Below are 20090 nucleotides of genomic sequence, written 5' to 3'. Positions count from 1 at the left end.
AGAGTATTCCAGACATTGACCACTCTGTTGCTGAAGTCATATTTCCTGCAATCAAGTTTGGCGCAGTTAACCTTGAGTTTGTATCTATTGTGTGCTCTTGTATTGTTGTGGTTGAAGCTGAAGTATTGATTGACAGGTAGGACATTGCAATATATATTTTTATGTACTATACTTAAATAGAACCAAAGGTGGCATAGTTCTAGGTTGTCTAGGTCTAAAATTTTAAGTCTGGTGGCATAAGGTATTCTACTACGAGTAGAGGAATGGAGAACTCTTCTTGTGAAATATTTCTGGACTTTCTCAACTGTATTAATATCAGATATGTAATGCGGGTTCCAGACTGATGAGCTGTATTCAAGTATCGGTCTAGCAAATGTTTTGTATGCTCTAGTTAGTAGAGTGATATTACCGGAGAAAAAGCTATGCAGGATTAGGTTTACAACTCTTAATACCTTTTTGGCTACGTACAGTAGTTACAGTGGGCTCTAGCACTTAGATAATTTGAAATGAGTACTCCAAGGTCCTTGACAAAGTCTGGGTCATCAATAAGGTCTTGTCTATTCAGCTTGTATATTGTATATTGTATTGTATTTTATAATTTATTTATTTATAATTTATTGTATAATATAATTGTATTGTATGTGAGAGAACCTTGCTATTGTGATAATGTGGCTTAGCAGATAGCACAAATCCAGTCAATTATGATTTATTCAAATTATGATTCAACAAATTATGGCTTATTGCAAGGGGCAAATTTAATCAAGGGATGCAAGAGAACCCTATGCCTATTTTGTCCAAATCAAATTCAGCTGTGCTTGGTGGTATTTATTCTGACACTGTAAATACAAAATTAAATGTGGGCACCCTGGTTTTGGAGGAAACTCTTCTGAATGTTTTTTTTTTTTTTTAATATATGGGATTCTTTGCACCTCTCAAAGAGGCATCCTAGATTTGCCACCAAACTTCTTGCCATTCAGCAGGGAACTGTACGGACATCTTGATGATATTTCATTATATACATGTTAGAATGCATAGGCAGTTTACACTTACTGCTTCTAAGTGTGTTGAACTCTATGTGTAATTGTAATCACTCTGGTTCACATCTAGAATTCAAATATATGAAGTAATCTCTACTTGTTTAACTCAATCTTTCTGTACCATAGATCGATCATCAAGAATAGAACAACAGTGATCTACTTTAGGTGAGGAGGACAAAATTATTTTCAATAGGATTATTATTCAGCGTGACATCCCATCTATGACTTATTAAAGACAACTAACAACAACCATTGCTTTCCCCTTCTTTCATGCCAGGCTCACATTTATTTCTGTCTCTCACTTCCCTACCCAGAGTAAAATTTAGACATGCTGTTCTCACTTGTCAACTTATCTCGTAATTATTATTAATATGCTTGTTGGTTCTGAGAGTTTATTTTTAAAAATTGCTAAAGGCAGGAGCTGAGTTCAGCAAATTATTGCAATGGGATTATGTCAGAAGAGGGAGACAGACAGGAGAGCAATATTACACATGGTGGAAAACTTAACAGGTACCATTGCCCAGAAACCAGAACCTAGGGAAAATATGGGCAAAACAGCAAAAAAATAATGTAATGAACCAACATAATTGTATTGTCTTTTATCGTAGTGTCATATAAATTTAGCATATTTAGTTGGAAAGTGAAAATAATTGGAAGTTTCTAAGAATCAAATTACGAGATTCATTAGAACTCTCTAATTAGCATATAAGAGTTAAACATTCAACTAAACTGCATTAGAAATGCACAGACGTTTTCCAAGTGGATTAGCCAGAATTGTGTAAAGTGTTTCTCTAAACTATAGTTTATTCTGATCTAAGACAAAGGCTACTTCAGCTCCCAGGGTGGGGGGGGAGCCTTGTCTGTTAATCAGGAGAATTTTATACAGATTAATATATAGGAAGCAGAGATGCCAGGGATACTTGTTTAGTTGCCACTCAGCAACAAGGATGGGCAGAAGAGGACCATAAGACTGGGTGACCATTCTGGATTAATTTTAAGAGTATAGAATGTTATTCTTCCTCTGTATCCTTGATTCAGGGGTATTATGGTAACAAAGGTTTGTGAACCTAAAAAGGTCTTGATGGATCAAGTCAAAAGTTATTTACCATTGTTTTCTTTCTATGTGGTATACCAAATGCTTCTGAAAAGCACCAAAGCAGGCATAAAGCCTCTCCCAAAATTAGGTCTCAACCACTGATAGTCAGACTAGGTTGACTTTTGTTTGTAAAGGTAATGCTGGTTATCTCCTGGTTAGGACAGATACCTGTGGATAATATTGTTAATCTTTTAACAGAACATGATGACTACTTACTATTTATGTAGTGAGATTTGCCTTTTTTCAGTCTATAGCTCTAAGTTCAAGCTATGGGAGAATAGCCAGAAAGGCTGACATACTATACGTCTATATGGAATGAAAATATTTAAATTCTTCATTAAAAAGTTCTAGAAAATTATTCATTGTTACTTGTTACCCTGTATTTTGACAGAAGTAGACATCCTTCATATAATATCCTTGTGCAATTATCTAGAAATGAACAGAATATAATTACCCATGGCTGCTTCTTGAAATGTTTTCACATGTATTTTCAAACTGCAGAGCAAGTAACTTATTTTCTAGCTGATTCAAGCAGCTTAAAGTGTTTAGAATTTTTTTTTTTTTAAAAAGCCACACATCAAATTATCTGCAAAACAGTCTGACGTTTTAAATTTTCAATTTCAATTTTTTGTTAAGCAGCATATTTTGTCTTTAGAAACAGTATAGATTAGAAGTAAATATATGAAACATAAAGGAGATGGGGGTTTTTTCTGGACAGTTCCACTCCTAGGCAAGGATATGCAGATGAGCCAAAATATAGTTTTTGTTAGTGCTGTGGTTTTTGTTAGTGTTTCATTTTGTCACATTTTATGTATAGTTCCATCTGCTGTCTTTTACAACTTTCAGAATACAGAGCTTTGTCCCCAAAGTGCCTTAATATTCTTTGAACACATTTCAAAGGGTCTCACCTCATTTTATCAGCTGTGAGAAACAGTTTCTGCTTAAAATAATACACTATGTGTCTACCATATCCATTAATAATCTAGAGAAACTCCTTATCATTCCAAAGTTGCACTACAGAAGATGCCATAAAACTAAGGACGCACATTCATAAGACAATATGTTGTTCCAACATAAAGTAGGGACATAGAGAAGTAACTACCCTGAAAACAAGTATTGGAATAAAAATCTCCCCAGAACTCCGATAGACTGTTAGCTTTTTGCCACAATCTGCCTATCCCCTTGACATCACATACTGTAGTAGAATGTATCCATATATAGAGAACGAGGAAGTTGTGAATGCATTTGGAAAGAACTCCTGATTTGCCAACAAGATCAAAGTAAATTACATATAGATTTTGAGCCTACCATTATACTTATAACTTAAAAGGAGATGACAAGAAAGGCTTTGGGGATGAGGCTGTGATAAGCTTTACTTTTTAAAATTTAAAGAGCAACAATGCCCCCTAAAGTCCATATGGCTGACCTTATGATGGGAGGCCTGAATAAACAAAAAAAAAAATAGGATTCCAAAAAGAAGCCTGTCCTATTTAATCCATGTAACTTGTGAAAAATAGTCTGCATCTTAGCACAGAATTAATTGCAGAATGGAAAGAAGGTGGATTCAGCTATGAGGTAAGTTTCCAATTTGTTGTCTAGGTCCATATTAGAAAGGAAACATTTTGAAAAATGTAACCATCCATCTCCCAGAGATGTCAAAATACATATTAGAAAAAGGAAATTCATCAGATCTTCTTAGTTGGACCAGACACAAGGCACGCTAAAAGAACAATTCATAAAAGCCATCTTGTAAGAAACAAGGTCTCTACAGGTCTTTTTACAACCCAGCCTCTTACATGGCCTCTAGATAAAAAGAAAGCTTCTAGGAGGGAAACACACCCTCCCGCCGGAAAGCATCTTGCCCTGACTATTTCTACATGCAGATGTTTCTAATGACACCTGCCACTCATACTCAGAAAAAGACAAAAAGAATTCCCGGATGGACATAATCACAGACTCTAGGAGGGACACACAGAGAGATATGTGTTGAAATGTACCCATGGGATTGCGCCTTATCTCCTGCATATCTCTACTATCAAATCTTCTTTAACAATAAATTCTGTTCCTATTTTGCAGTTATATGCCATGAGCATGTATGGGCAGGAACACCGATTTAATTTGATGGAGCCAAGAATCTACATACATGCTATTGCCATTTTTCCGATATTAAACAAATGTAACAAAACCAGCTTTTTTCATTTCAATTACAAAAAAAATTATTTTAAGAAAGTTTTTAACAGTAAATCATTTTGATTTTATTTATGTTTATATTACTACAACTGAAATTTATGAAAACAGTTAGGAAGACCCCACTGAATTAACCAAGATTTGCTGGAAGAATACCTTGGTGGATCATGTCCTGCATCTTTACTAACAGAGGCAAGAAATTTTGTATGTGATTATTTACGAAACTAGTCTATCTCCATGGCAACATGTTAGGACCAAGCAACAATAACCTAAAATCCTCAATGAGTCAAAGGCTACAGATATTAAAATCAAGAGAAGAGCAAGAAAAGGGAAAGGGGATATGAAATAAAATATTCCAACATTCACAATGACTAATTGTCAAAGAGAGGGAGATTGCACCAGGATTATTTATATAAATAAGCACTGATTACTAGACAGCTTTCACATGTTTCTCTCAAATACCTACTATCTTTTTGTATCTTTTTGAGTTCTCTTGTATGTATGTCAAAGAGTATAATATGAGCAGGGTTACATGCTTCTTCACTGATTAGCTTCAGAGAGAGAGACGAGGGAGGGAGAGAGAAATTAAAAATGAAGACTACTAGATGTTGTGACTAGGGCGTGGAAAATTAGCACAAAGTTCTAATTACATGGTTTCAAAATAATATCTAGCTTTTTCTTTTGCTCTTTTAATCAAAGTGAACATAACACGACTACTCTGAAATACTTTTTCACTGTCATGACACTTGAAAAATACAGGAACATTGTTTTAAAAAGTGAGGTGTGCTTATAAATGTGATTGCCACTTTCAATTTATTGGGTCAGTTTAGTTGATTAATTGTAGAGATTCCATTTCAATCAACTAGGCTGATGGCAAAATATAAACCTTTCAACTCTGGTATGTTGTTAACTTTAATAATATTGGAGAATTACAGTTTTAAACTAACAGAACATGTGGCTTGGAACCAGTTTGTATTTCAAATTTCCCGCTTCCTGGGATTTTGCCATGCACATTTCAGTTCAAAAATGGTACACAAAATAATCTGGGTGAATGCTACATCTTCTTACCTGAGGAAGACCTTAACAGCTCAACTAGAGATAATATACTGTAAAAGATATATTTCTTTTTTTTAATTAGCCATTGAGAAAGGAATTGTTTGTTTGATTGATTCACTTACTATATATCATCAAGTTAGTATTAACTCTTGGCAACTAGATTCATGGGCCTTCTCCAGGATGATTTGTCCCTTGTCTAACAGATCCAAGATTTGTCTAAGTTCTGTAAGACAAGGATCCTACATCCTTGTCTTACAGAACTGAGGAAAGAAGCAACCTAGAACTAAGGAGCAATTTCCTAACAGTAAGAGCAATGAACTAGCTTGCCTTCAGAAGTTGTGGGTGCTCCATCACTTGAAGGCTTTCAGAAAGAGACTGCATCATTTGAGCCTTGGTCAAGCAAGGAGTTGGACTAAAAGACCTCAGAGGTCTCTTCTAACTTGATTATTCTATATTCTATCTCCCAACGATGCCTCATCATTGTTATAAATATATCCATCAATTTTGCACTTAGTTGTCTTTTTCATTTTCCTACACATTGCCACTCTTATGGACTACTCAAGGGTCTTTGCATAATGTGTCCAAACTATGATAATTTGAGCTGATCATCTGTGTCTCAAATCAGAATTCTGAATTGATTTGTTCTATGATTTGTATTTTCAAAAATCTTCTGCAGCCTCAAAGTTCAAAAACGCTGCTATTGTTTCTACACTGCTTCTTCAAGATTCATTTTTTGTAGGTACATCAGGGCATTTGAATAAGAGGGGGAGAACTCCTGCCTAGACAAATCTCTGCATTTTTCAGAAGTAATTTGCCATTGCCTTCTTGAAATTCTAGTCCAAGATCACGCAGTGGCTTTGAGTCTAAAGCAGGATTAAAACTCATCATTCCTTGGGTTTGACTAACAATCCTAAAAGGCAGAAAATATCTAGTCTTGCTTTAGCCAAAAGCAAGTCACCTGAGCCAGTCACTTCCTCTTAACCCTAGCAAGAAGGTAATGGCAAACTATTTCTAAAAATGCTTACAAGAAAACTACAGTGATTTTTCCAGTCACCAGGTGTCAAGATTAAATTGAAGACATTAAAAATAAAATCCCTCACTTCATTATCTTCATTATGGACATGTATTATTGCACCGGTTGCAGGATGGAATATTTGTTTTTTTTTATTGCTTTGAGTCTGGCCTTTTATGTGAATTTATGTAGATTTTTAATAGGTTTTTGGGTTTCATATGCTACCCGTAATCTATTGTAGTCGGACAACTATAACAAATTTGAATGAATGAATGAATGGTCGCTTCTAAGACTGATTGCTGTATCAACCGTCACTAGCTTAGTTCTGTTTTTAATTAGTTAGAATAACAACAGGAAAAAAAGAAAAAGAAAGAAAGGAGTATATATACAAATTCATGCATAACATTGTAATCCTTAATTCATCTATGTTGCTATTTACTTTTTGGGGTTGTTGTTAATATTACTTTAGTCTAAGCTTTGCAAGTAAAAATCTAAGCTTTTAAAGTACAAATCAAAAGAATATAATTTGATACAGTGATTAAAGTAAAAATTAAAAAATAACAATATAAAAAGAACCGTAATGGAAGGAAGGAGGGAAGGAGGGAGGGAGGGAGGGAGGGAAGGAAGGAAGGAAGGAAGGAAGGAAGGAAGGAAGGAAGGAAGGAAGGAAGGAAGGAAAGAAGGAAGGAAGGAAGGCAGTATTTAGGTAAATCACACACACACCCTTTTTTTGCTCTCTTCTTTTTTCACCCTTATCACTGACAACTACTTAAATATTTTTATACAATGCATTAGCACCTGCAATTATTGCTCAGTTCTATTTAAGTTATTTTAATTGGTTTTTTTTAAACAGTTTCTTTTTCAGTTCAAAACCTATGTCACAGCTTGCTCTTCCATATCATAATATAAAGGAACCATTCCTGGTGGGTCAGGTTTCTGTTTTGTATATGTATGTGTGTGTATAACCATTTTTCCATTGTCACCTATTCTCCAATTTTGGTCTCTCAATCTTCTATTATATTTTCCAATGCTGTGCCAGACTGATTCTTGTTGCTGTCAGCATACATCCTATAAAATCGTGATACTTTTCATTTCTATTCCCTGGAGACATATTTCATAAAGGCATTTGTAGTCTTAAGTCAAATTTTATTTTCAGAATTCTCTGGAAGCTCTGTTGTATTTCTTTCTGATGTATTTCTACCTGTGTCTTTTTGAACAAATACTAGATATGATAAAATGTTCCTTTTTATTATAGCATTTCCAACATTTGTGGGTGTATAATTTGTCAATCTTGGCAATTACTGATGGAGTGATAAATCATCTACAGAACATTTTCTGCCAATTTTCCCACAGAGTGTGACTTGATACAAATGTTATTAATTTTTTCCGTAATGATTTTCTTTATATTAATCATGGTCCCATTTCATTCACTATTCTATCATTCAATGTTCTCTTGTGTTTCATTTTTAGACCTTCTAGATGATTTGCACTTTCATCAATTAGACTACAGACAGACCTTGCTTACTGAGCGTCTTGTGCGGTGACTCTTCAAAGTTATGATGGTACTGAAAAAATAATCTTACAAGCAAGATCATGTAACTGAGGGATGCTGTGAGGGTCATAAACATGTGTTGTGGTTGTAAAATGATACAGTCATTATATGTTGACCTGTAGCAAAGAGATTGGAAAGGAAGGGTTAGAAGAGAGTAAACACACAGCTACACAGTGGCTATTTGTCTGAGGAACTTGCAGCTTAGTGGTCCTAGTGACTTCCTTTGATGAATATTCCCCATTGTGTGTCTGCTTACTCTTTTATAATCTCTTCCTCTCCCATGAATGTAAATACGAACACTAATTCTCTTCTTCCTTGACAGAGTCATTCCAAAGGGGCGTGGGTTTGGGGAAAAAGAAAAGCTGGAGAAAATCATAAGCACAGTTATAGTCACATGATTTCTTTCATAGCAACCACTTAGCTTAACACCAAGTTACTGGTCTCAATTGTGGTCACTAAAGTATCGTGTAATCAGTACAAGGCAGGTTATTAATGTTTCTTCCTCCAATTTTAACTATGCTCATCTTCCAATCCAGCCTTCCTCAATATTCATTCACCATATAAATTGAATAAATAAGGTAAGAGTCTCACTCCTCTACTGATCTAGGGTCCTTCTGTTTTAACATGTTTGCCTGTATTATGGCACCTGCAGATATAAGTATTGCATAAGAACAGCTATACTTATTGTATGTCTGTAGTTATTAGCATGTCTATTGTTTAGCTTAGCATGTCTGTAGTTATTGAGGCACGCATTGATTTATTTTTAGTATTGTTTGGTTTACTCAATTATCAGCATATTTCACCAATAATGACTCTTCTTCCTTGGCCTTTTCTAAAACCATTCTGAAAGGCATCTCATTTCATGTAGAGTAAAACTGTAGCAAAAGAAAACAAATAATTAGGGATAAAGTCTCAACCGATAGCTAGAGGGAAGGAAAAGATTATAAATACATGCGTGTATATGTATTTATAAAAAATAAAGACTTGACAATATGAAAAAATAAAAATTTCATCCTATAAATCATCACAATGTTCTCTTCTTCTAAATAGAAGCTATTTACATTTACAGTATATTTTCTAACCATACATTTGTAAAGTTAATTTTTTTTACAAATACCTGTTCCTGTGAAGAGTCAAACTATAACAAAGTTATTTTACTAAAATTTATTACTTTACCAGTAGAAAAACTTATAAAAAGAGAACATTTCTATCAGAACTGGGAATTGTCATTTTTTTAAAAAAAAAGAATTTTTATTACCAAAATAAATGTTAAAAGTTACATTCTTTCTTTCAAATAAACCCAGCTTAAACTCATATCTATCTTGCTGTTGTTTCATCATATCACTTATCTTTTAGGATGGGCAAAAATGTAGAGAAATTGAGTTGCTTAATTTTTCAATTTTTCTACTGTTTCATAAACTTTATGTAACCCAAAGTATCTCATAGATTACTTAGTCAATCCCTGAAGATAAGGCCAGTGGATAAGGCCATTTCATTTTAATTGAAATTGACGAAGTGATGGTATTCGACACATTCTAGATTAATTGTACTAATGCCTACATCTTTTCTCATGGTTATGGCTCCAGGCTGGCATGCAAAGTCTCTGTCTTTCTCTTCATTGATACCCAGCTTGGCATCAGCCTCCAGCAAATCCCTGGGCTAGAAATCCAATGGACAGTTTGGCATTTTGTATCAGTATCAAGCACTACAGCTTTCATAGCCTGGATGACAGTCAGACAACATGTCTAGTGAAATTTCTTCTTCTTTTTTTCTTTATTTTTACCAGCACCAGGCTATTCCCAGAGCTCCTAAAGAATCTGAAACCAAACATGTATGCAAGTGGTTTTTAAAGCTGTGAAAACTTTGTTTCATAGTTCAGATAATTTCTGCAAAGATTGTATGTACACCTCTCAATCAAGGAAGTAGATAGAGGAAAGATATATGTACCTCTACTTTATAGATCAAAAATAAAGAGAATAAAAAGAAAACACAACTTCTTTGGAGCTTTATCTTAACTAAAAATGGTCTGAGATTCCCCCAACCATACATATGGAGACAGCCCATAACTCAGGCACCTTGTTGGTAGAGGCAAGTCCAAAGTCTGGAGGGACTCTTGAAGGGTGGAGAACAGAGCATGGGGTGCCTCAACGAGTGTTAGGTCTCCCTGGGCCTCACTCATTCTTGAGGCACCCCACATTCTACTGAGCAACCTCCATGGTTGTTTAGTGACTATATTAGGAGAGCAGAGATGGGATCATGTGGTCGCCTCACTTAATAACTGCCATGAATTGCAATGGAAATGGGTAGGCTCCATTACAATTATGAGTGGAAGGCTACCTGTAGTTTAGCAGATTTCAGCACATGTAGTCTTGAGTTTCACCATGACTAAAAGGTTAGGAAGGGCAAAAAGGTCTATGGTTGTTCATAGAGGTTTATAAAAACCAGAGTGAATAACTGTGACACCCGTTGTATTTATTCTTGTATATTGCATCAATTTCTTCACAAATACCTTTGTGCTGTACAAGTAGGAAGAGACATTTCCTCAATAACTGTGGTTTGCATAAAGATTATGTTTCCAAGGACAATCTCAAAGGATCTCTGAGTAAGCCTTGGAGAGGTCTGAATACATGGTCATCTTGACATCTCCAAGCCTGCTCTTGGTTAAGCTTTCCTAAAGGAAATCAAAGAAATCCAATTTTTCCTGCAGGATTTGTAAAAGTAGTATTTAATCCCGGTGTGGATCTTCAGTCTACAAAGTCTACAAACAGAATGATCTTTATTTTTTTTTCAAAAAGAGAAGAGCTTTTTTCTCCCAATGGTCTACAATAAATTATTTTAAAGCCAAATTAGAATAATTTGACTAGTGTACTCAGTGTTACATCTCTGCAATATATTTTACATGCTCTAAGAGCAACATTAAAGAGATATGGAAAGAATATATTTAAATTCTGTACAATAAAAATGTCAAAATCCAAAGTACCTTGGAATTTGCAAGAACCTCTAAATGAAATTAGATCAACACTCCGGTTATTGCTGAAATAGAAAGCTACAATAATTGATGATGTATTTACAGAAATATGGCAAGCAATAGAAGAAACAATAAAGATTTTAATCAAGATATCCTAGCAGATCTGGAGAATGACTCAGAGGCCATTGGATGAGTTCAGTCTACATATCACTAAAGGAGACTCAAACAGAGTTGTGTACACAATGGTACAATATTCTTAATTTCACATACCAGCAAAATAGGATTATCCAATGCACATTAGAATCATAAAATGAAAAAACCAGATGCTCAAGCAGGCTTTAGAAAAGGTCAAGGAATAGGAGATATCATTCTTAATAGACGCTGAACAATTGAGACAGTCAAAGTTTATTTTAAAAAGTCAATTTGTGCTTCATTCACTATAGAAGGACTGTGATGTTATGTGAGAATGTCAGAGGGATAGGAAGAAGATCAGGAACCAAAGAGTGGGCAATAATCAGAGAAGAGGTAGCTTAGCCCACAGAAGAAAAGGAGGTATGACAAACATCACAGAAGAGAGTCTTCCTTATATCTTGAACTACAGGGGAATACTTTTATACTTGCAAGATGCTGTTATTGTAGCCTTATGATAAAGATAATGTTAGTATTCATGGTTGGTGATTCTTTACTATCTCAAAGAGACAACATCAATCTTGCAGGTTTGAAAGTACATCTTTTTCTATCTTTACAGTCCAAGAAATGAGGGAGGGCCCCCTTTGAGATGTTTGCCACACCACCATTTCTTCTGCAGGCTAAGCTGCCTCTTATCTCACTCTTGCTCAGTCTTGCAGCTCCTCTCCTGTCCCTCAAGGACATTCTCTCAGACCATCATAGAGGCCTTCCATTTTATCAAGATTGAGCTGTCCTTAGGAAAATGGGAATCTGAAACAATTCTTGTTCTGTACCTGGAACAAGAAGCCACAGTTTGAACATACTGAAATAGACTTGGTCAGCAAAGAAGTTAAACAAGGCTGTATACATTCTCCCCATATGGTAAATATAGATTGAGAGAGGTTGACATTACTCTGATAGCTGAAAATGCAAATGATCTGAAAGTCTGACAATAAAAGAAGCAAAGTGAAAAATGGGTCTGATTAAAGAAATGGGTCTATGGTTAAAGAAAATCAAACTAATGCCAGCAGATGCAGGAAGAAGTCTTATAATTGCCAATGCAGATACTGAAGTGGTAGGAAAATTCTGTCTACAGTAACAATAGTAAGGGAGCCAGCAGTCAAGAAATATAACAGACTGAAACATTATAGGGTAATAATGAATGCACCTACAAAGAATTTAAATTTAAAAAATTTTTAAATGTTAAACATTTGTGGGTTTATCCACAATACTATATATATGGAAAATACATGTACTTTTAAAAAGTATCTATCATCTATCTATCTGTCTGTCTGTCTGTCTGTCTGTCTGTCTGTCTGTCTGTCTATCTATCTATACACACACACACACACACACACACACACAGATCCACACACTCATAGATCCAAACCCAATTTGGGGGGTATATTTTGTCTTCTAAAATATCAATGAGTATATTTGGTATAATCATTTCTATTTGCATACAGAGAATAGACTCATTTGCATCAACCCAACATACTAAGAGCTGTAGTATAGGATGTTGCTGTTGAACCTTCAGATCTTCAGCAGATCTTTTAGGTCAGTGTTCGACTACCAAGACTTCTCCACCATACATATTCCCACCTGATGTCCTCAGGTTTCAAAACAAAAATTTGAGGTCTAGCCTTAAGTATGTTTTCTTTAAAAAATTATATATTTTAGTGCCTTTTACTCAATGTTTACTCCTGGAGCTTGCTTGGACTATACCTTGCTGTTGGGAAGATTTTCAGAAGCATTTTACCAGTTTTCTTCCTAGAGGTAAGAAAGAGTGACTAGTCCAAGATCACCCAGCTGGCTTTGTGCCTAAGATGGAACTAGAAATCACAATTTCCCAGTTTTAACTACTACATTAACTAGCTTTCAAATGTATTTATGTAAGGTTCTTAAATATCATTACTGAGTCCAAAAGAACTATATGGGCTAGATGAAATTATTCTATCCTGTTTCAGCAATGTACACATATGTTTATAATCTTCTGCCTTAGTGAAACATAGATATTATTCAAATTCTGCCAGCACGGTGGCTATTCTTTAAGAATATAGTACCCAAGCTTTATACATTTGAACTTGTATGATTATGGGACTGAGCCAACGCTGATGGCTGGATAATGATGATGGATTTTTGATGGTCTCTGGTGGAGTCAGATGGGAGGTGATATTTCCACCTTGGTTCTTCTTTATCCTCTTAACAGCGTTCAATTGTGGTATCCTTCTGGACTGGCTCTAGAAGCTCAGTGTAGGCTACACAGTACTGTGCTTGTTCTCCTCCATTCTTTGGGCTCTGTTCCCCTCGATGTTAAAGAGGAGAGGTCCAACCCTGCACTGTGTAATCCTTCATTTTGAGTGCATTCTCCTCCCCTGCTTAATAGCTACATAAAGCCACTGGGAAATATCCCCATATAATTTGGCATGAGGTACCAACTACTTCTCCATCCCAGGTTGCCTGATGGTCCCAGTGCCCGGAGGCTGTGGGGACCTCTAGATTGGGTACAACAAGCTTTAGCTCAATCCAGAGGTGATATTCAACCTGTTTTGACCAGTTCAGGAGAATCAGTAGCGGAAATTTTGAGTAGTTCGGAGATACACCTCTGACTGGTCCCACCCCTCTTCCTCCCAAGTCCCAGCTGATCGGCTTTTGTTGCCCTGCACAGGAGAATGGAACTGGAAAGCAGGTTAGTGGGGTGGGGAGGGAATGGGGATTTTGCAGTATCCTTCTCCTGCCACTCCCACCAAGCCATGCCCACCAAGCACACCACGCCCACCAAGCCACTCCCACAGAACCGATAGTAAAAAAAAATTGAATCCCACCACTGGCTCAATCCCAGCAAGACCTAGCAATGCTGTGGGTTTTTTGAACCTGCTAGGTCCTTTCATTTCATTTTTGATTCTGAGTGAGATCACACTAGACAGTGCTGACAGGCAGTCGGGGGTGGGGGGTGTTTTCCTGGACTCATAGCTCCTGCTTGAGGAGTAAATAGCATCCATGGTTAGATAGGCTTTTTGCACAGCTTTGGATTGTATATCAGTTATGTGCATTCCTGGATTAGGAGGCTCTACTCATGATCGCTCATGCCTTAGTGAGCCTCCAGATTTAAGTACTGCAATAAGCTCTACATGGGCCTGCCCTTGAAGAACATTCAGAAGCTTCAGCTACTGCAGAATGCAAGAGACAGCAGGGCTTGAACCTTTAAGTCCTTATGGTTCAAGGCTAGGCTACTGACAGAGCTGTCTCTCCCCAGTTGTTCTATCTATCCCCATCCATTCTGCAGGAGAGGCATACTTTGTATCCCATCAGCTAAGGCATGCCAGCTGACAGGGGCCAGGAAGAAAGCCTTTTCTGTCACGGCACCCTTCCTATGGAATGCCATTCCTCCAGAAATTGTATTGGCCTTTGGTAAGGCCCTGAGGACATGACTCTTTCTCTGAGCAAGGGACCAAGTCTCTTGATTGGCTATGTTAAATGTTGGAATGATCTTTTTCAGCTGCTATGGGTTTTACATTTTTTAATAAGTTTTAATTGTTTTTAACATTATAAACCACCTAGAGTCATGTTTGCAAGATACCCCCACACTGACTAAACAAAGAAACAAACTTTCTGCACAGACTGTTCATTATAGTGCTAGGTTCCATTCAATGATGCTATGCAGAGATATATTCAAAGCACAGAAAAAAAAAATCTATATGGATTTAGATACCTGAATATCCCTTGCCATCTTTACCACCCACATTCCCAGTCCAAAACAGCTTGTAATTTTCACATTTGGAGTCTTCAGAATGAATCATTGGTGAACCGGCTGCATTCCAGCAATTAATTGCTTGAGAAAGTGGTGGGGTTGCTTTGAATAATGAATGAGCTTGGTAATTGCATGATCTGCTCACAAAAAGACTTGCCAATAAAAAAGGTGGGAAAGAGAACTAAACAATAATAAAGGAATCACTGATCATATTAATTTCTCTAATTTCCTCCCCCCAATAAAAGCAGAATCTAAGTGTGTGACCTTCAAAGAGTGCAAACCAAAAGCCATCAGGCATCTGAAGTATTTAGTAAGACAAAAAGCTGCAATAGTCAGCACACTTTTTAATGTAGTTCATGTGTGGGCCTCCCAATACTTTGAGATATGATGACAAAATTTGGTTGCAATACGGTAAAATTTTGGCAGCACTATTTGGCCTGTTTGTCAGGATTCAGATTAGTTTTTACAAAGAATGAAGCTGAAACAGCAGAAAACAGGGGTTTCTATGGTGCAGAAGTTCATGATATCAGCACAGTCCCTCAAGTCCCTCAAGAGAATGGCAAAGTATGTATTAACTCAAAAATCTGGAAAGGAAAAAATAATATTGAAAGTCTATGGTTCCTGATCTAGACCAGGACCTATATATAGGATGTGCTTTCTGTGTAATATGACAGGCAGTTAGGTTCTTCTTGTCTATAAAAAAGAGGTTTTTCAGTATCCCGAGCCATCTATCAATAAGGTTATCCCTGAATAAAGTGATAACTACCTGGAAAGCTGAGATTTACAACTGTGATTGTGCAAAGCTTAATACATTTAAGGGTGGGAATAAGAGTGGATTTTCTCTAGGAGTGGATTATCAGGAAAAAAAATATTCATTTTGCAAGATCTCAAGATTCTGTTACTATAATCTTATGATAAAGACTCGTGGTTTTGGTTTCTTGATTGGATTACCTCATAGGGCTGACATCAATCTTGAAAAATTTGGGAGTACTTCTCCTCTCCATTACCTTTATTTTTTATACTATTAGGAAAGGTCCTTTCTGAGGCAATTTCCATGTTTCCATTCCTTCTGTGGGGTGAGATATCTTCTGTCTGACCATAGTCTAGACTGCAGCTCTTCTTGTTGTCTTCCTAGGTTATTCTCACAGCCCATTACAATGCGTCAGTACACTGCTTTTCCCTTTAGGAAAGCTGTGCACAATGGTTTTCTGATCTGCAAGTCGTTAGATCCAAGTTGGCTCAGAAAAGCACAAAAATGTTTGGAGTAAAACATGTAGCATATTAACTAAACTGTACCAAAACTAATTAGTACTGTTCTTATGATTAGCATAGAATCAATGCAAATGCTATGGATGTGACTAAGGTTGGCAAACCTTTTTCCCTTTATCATACTACAAAGTCTTAGGTGAAAGCCTTAACTGACCAAGCATGAACAATATCTATGGATCTACATTATTATCGGCATGGTATATGAAAGATTTAGCATGCATAAGTGGTAAAAGAAAAAAGAGCATGACATAATGAATGAAATATGCTCTGTCTATAAAACTAAGAGAAAGGATGCAAAAGATTAGAATACAAATGATTCAGTCTTGTGGAGTAGAATATTAATATATGCGAAGCAGAGCAGTCATAGGTTCATTTATGATAAAAGGCTAAAGTATATGTCAGTAAGTACAGACTGGTGACATCAAAGTTGTTGAGAATGTAGTAGGAATCTATAAATTGGTGAAAGTTACATGTAAATGCTTCAATGATTGGAGAGAATAGGAAGAACTAAACGGTTTTAGACAACTAATTTTCTGCGTTAATTTGATCCAGGAGGTAAAATTATCATATTGTATTGTAATGAATAGAAGGATAGGAACCAGACAAGAAATTATATTTAAAAAATGGTTAGGCCATTTGGCGATCCAAGGATGAATGAGTATTATGACTGGTGAACATCTGTTTAGAAAAGGATTTATTCTGAACATATAGTTTTAAGCATTACTGTTCATATGTACATACAGAAAAGGAATCAATATAAAAATATGTTAGTTCCCACCAAAATAAATAGAGGAGGATGTAAGAATGTAGATGCAGAGGAACAGAAGAGGTAATCTTCACCCACACATTAAACTACTTGCATAGCTATTTCATAAACAAACCACATACATATTTTATGTATAGAGTAGGGGGGTGGGGATTCAGTGTTATAAAGTATGTGAAATTACAAAAATGGTAAATATTAAAAATGATATTTGGTGGAAAAAAATAATGAAAAGCAATAATAAATGATGTGAAAAATAATACGGCTGAGGGTGCAGAGATGGTTAGTGTAAAAAATATTAAAATATGTATGTGGTTTGTTTATGAAATAGCTATGCAAGTAGTTTAATGTGTGGGTGAAGACTATATCCCATTTAATCATTGGAAGAAGCCACAGTCCTTATCTTAGAAAATGGAAAGAGTAGGAAGAATGATTGGAAAAACTGCAGAGGAGCTACTCTGATAAGTGCTTGGAGGGTGGTCTGGCAGAATACCGATCAAAAAGGGGCAACGATGACAAGTAAAATTTGTGAAGTAAGCAGCTTTATGCCAGGCAGGGAATACGAAGATCAGATTTTTGCTTTTTTAGCATATCACTGAAAAACGTATAAATACGAGGAAGAAAAATTATTGTACATTTACTGATTTACAGGAAGCACATGACAGGCTTGAAATAAGGACTCAATGTATAAGTAATGCTTGTGGTGAAGCTAGAGATAGGTTAGTTGAGACATGAATAAATATGCATTTTTGTATGCAGATAATGCTCTGCTGTTGGTTGAGAACCTGATTGATTTGCAGTGAACATTTGATTGCATGATGCAATGAAGAGCATTTGAAAATTAATGTGTCAAAGTCCAAAATACTTGTGTTTGACAGACAAGATGTAGTGAATGATTGCAAGTTACACATAAATGATGAAAAATTAGAGCACACAGATTGATTTGTGTTATCTTGGTAGAATGTTCATGAAAGATGAAAAAAGGGATAGAGGAATTTTAAGATGGGCAAATGTGAATGAAGTCCACTGAGAAGAATTAATGTTTGGTAAAGAAGCAAAATAGTTGTGTTATGGCTTTTCTCCACTTTATTATATATGGAAGTGACTTTCAGGGTACATAATCAAAAGCAACTTGAATGTAATGGGAATGGAGTACTTAAGAAATGAAACAAGAAGTAACAGGGTTAAGAATAAATAAGTACTGAAATAATGTGGCTGATGTACAGAAGTGAACAACCAAATTCCAAACAAGCATGTTGAAATAAAAAAAACCTTACAGAATAAAAGGTTGTGAATGAAGCAATGTACAGATGTGGTAGAAACTATGAATGATTTGCTAGGATAGAAAGCTGAGGAAATGCTTAATGAATGGAATTCATTCATTCTAATTAAACTGGTTTTAGCTATATTTGTTTTTTGTTTTTTTCTAAACTCATATGATTAATTCTTTAAAATTTCTTATTCCTTTTCTACACTGTTTACTCCTTAAGTGTACAACTTCATGATTATGCATCCATGCTCATTTCATAGTAACTTTATGCCCATAGCAGCTGATTTGGCCTATTTTTATTAAAGATAATTTCAATTATTTTTAATAGTAACATTTATAAAATAGTTGACATCTTGGATACTATTCATCCTTCCCCTTTATTGCTATGTGAATAAATCTTACCTTCTTATCGTCCTCAGCAGTGTAGACCGAGCTTCATTATGGAAGGTGATAATGATGCTAGTTGGTGGCAGATCTGTACGATAGTGTAATGTAGTGCACCTGAATGAAAAAATAATTTAAAAAGTATTTTTAATCTATGAAAAATTTAAGAAAGTGTAAGTAAGTAAGTTTCTTTCCTAACAGAAAATGTTAAGCATCGTGAAATAGTGTAGTTGAACACAGAAGTGACAATAATGTTGCTATGTTATATTTTGAAAAAAACATGAGGTGATAATAAATACAATTATTTTGAGACTTCAGACCTGGGTTTTGGGTTATGGTGTTTTGTTTTGTTTTGTTTTGTTTTTGTGAGAAAAGAGTAAAAATAAGACAGACCTCAATCAGATCTAATTTGTTAAAAATGTGAACCTTTGTGTGGCAATGGATCCAAAAACAGATTCAAACTGGCAACCTGAACATTAAACCCTCCTGATCAAATAAAGCAGCATAAAGCCAGACAAATACTTCCATCATGACCAGATTTAGATTCATTTCATTGCCACACAATCTATTATAGTGGCTGAGTATTAGGCAGAATACAGAGTGACTCAGATAGATTAGATAAAAAGCACACAAAGGTCATAGGAACATCATCCACATGTCACTTCCATTTATGTCTGGGAATGATGTCCCAGCAATTCCATAGGGGACAAAGACAGGCAATTTACAATTCCTAAGTCCCCCTTCTTTGTACCTCTTCAAGTACCCTCTGATGCATATTTGCTGAACCTGGAAATAGCTGTATCACAATTTTTTTTTAAAGGAAAAATCCTAACTGTATGAAACAAAGCCCCCAAAATGAACACGCAGCATGTAATTGTATTCATACTGTGGCACTCAGCATCCTCCAAATATTTAAGTGCAGTCTTTGCCTACTCCTGGCATAGAAGTTAAATGGCATGAGGGATAGATTGACTTCTCTTTAGACAGCAATTTCCTATCACCACTTCCTGAAGTTAGCCATTCAAGCTGAAGCACAGTTAACGTAATATAGCAATTCTCTGATTCTAAGTATATAGCCTATTCAGAAGAATGGATAAATGAGTTTTGTAAGAGAAAAGACCACCAAAGTGGTTCAGAGACTAGAACACCTGTTTCACACACAAAATCTACTGCACCTCAACATTTTAGCTTAGAGGACAGCTACAAAAAAAAAAAAAGATACAATAGAATAATGCAAAATCTCACACATGATCAAAATATGGACAGATAAGTTTTTTCCATCTCTCACAGTGTCAGAACCCTGAACCGTTGAAAATTAAGTGTGAGGATATTTAGAAACAAATTTTAAAAATTGTTAAAATGCAAGACATAAGCTATAAATATTTTGTCATTAGATGCAGGATATGCAGGCCATAATGATGGCCACAGATTTGGAGAGACATTAAAGGAAATGAGAAATGTTTCTGGAATATTCAGCTATCAGTGGCTTCCAATGGCTTCTAGCCTTGATGCAGGTATACCAAATTCCATAAACTCATCATACAATTTTGGTATAATTCTTTTGTTCCTCTTTTTAA

At 35.7% G+C, this 20090-nt stretch overlaps 1 protein-coding gene across 1 annotated transcript in view; it reads right to left on the bottom strand.

Annotated features, from left to right (window-relative positions):
* GALNT14 (polypeptide N-acetylgalactosaminyltransferase 14) overlaps nt 1-20090 on the bottom strand; it is a 296209-nt gene that overhangs the window by 75903 nt on the left and 200216 nt on the right. The window contains exon 3 of the mRNA XM_026695635.2: nt 18532-18630. Within this exon, the coding sequence (XP_026551420.2) occupies nt 18532-18630 (99 nt within the window). The remainder of the gene's footprint in view (nt 1-18531; nt 18631-20090) is intronic.

This window comes from Pseudonaja textilis, chromosome 1, assembly GCF_049901715.1.
Source record: "Pseudonaja textilis isolate UNSWEBS1 chromosome 1, rPseTex1.2, whole genome shotgun sequence".
NCBI lineage: Eukaryota > Metazoa > Chordata > Lepidosauria > Squamata > Elapidae > Pseudonaja > Pseudonaja textilis.
This window is presented reverse-complemented; position numbering and strand designations above follow the sequence as displayed.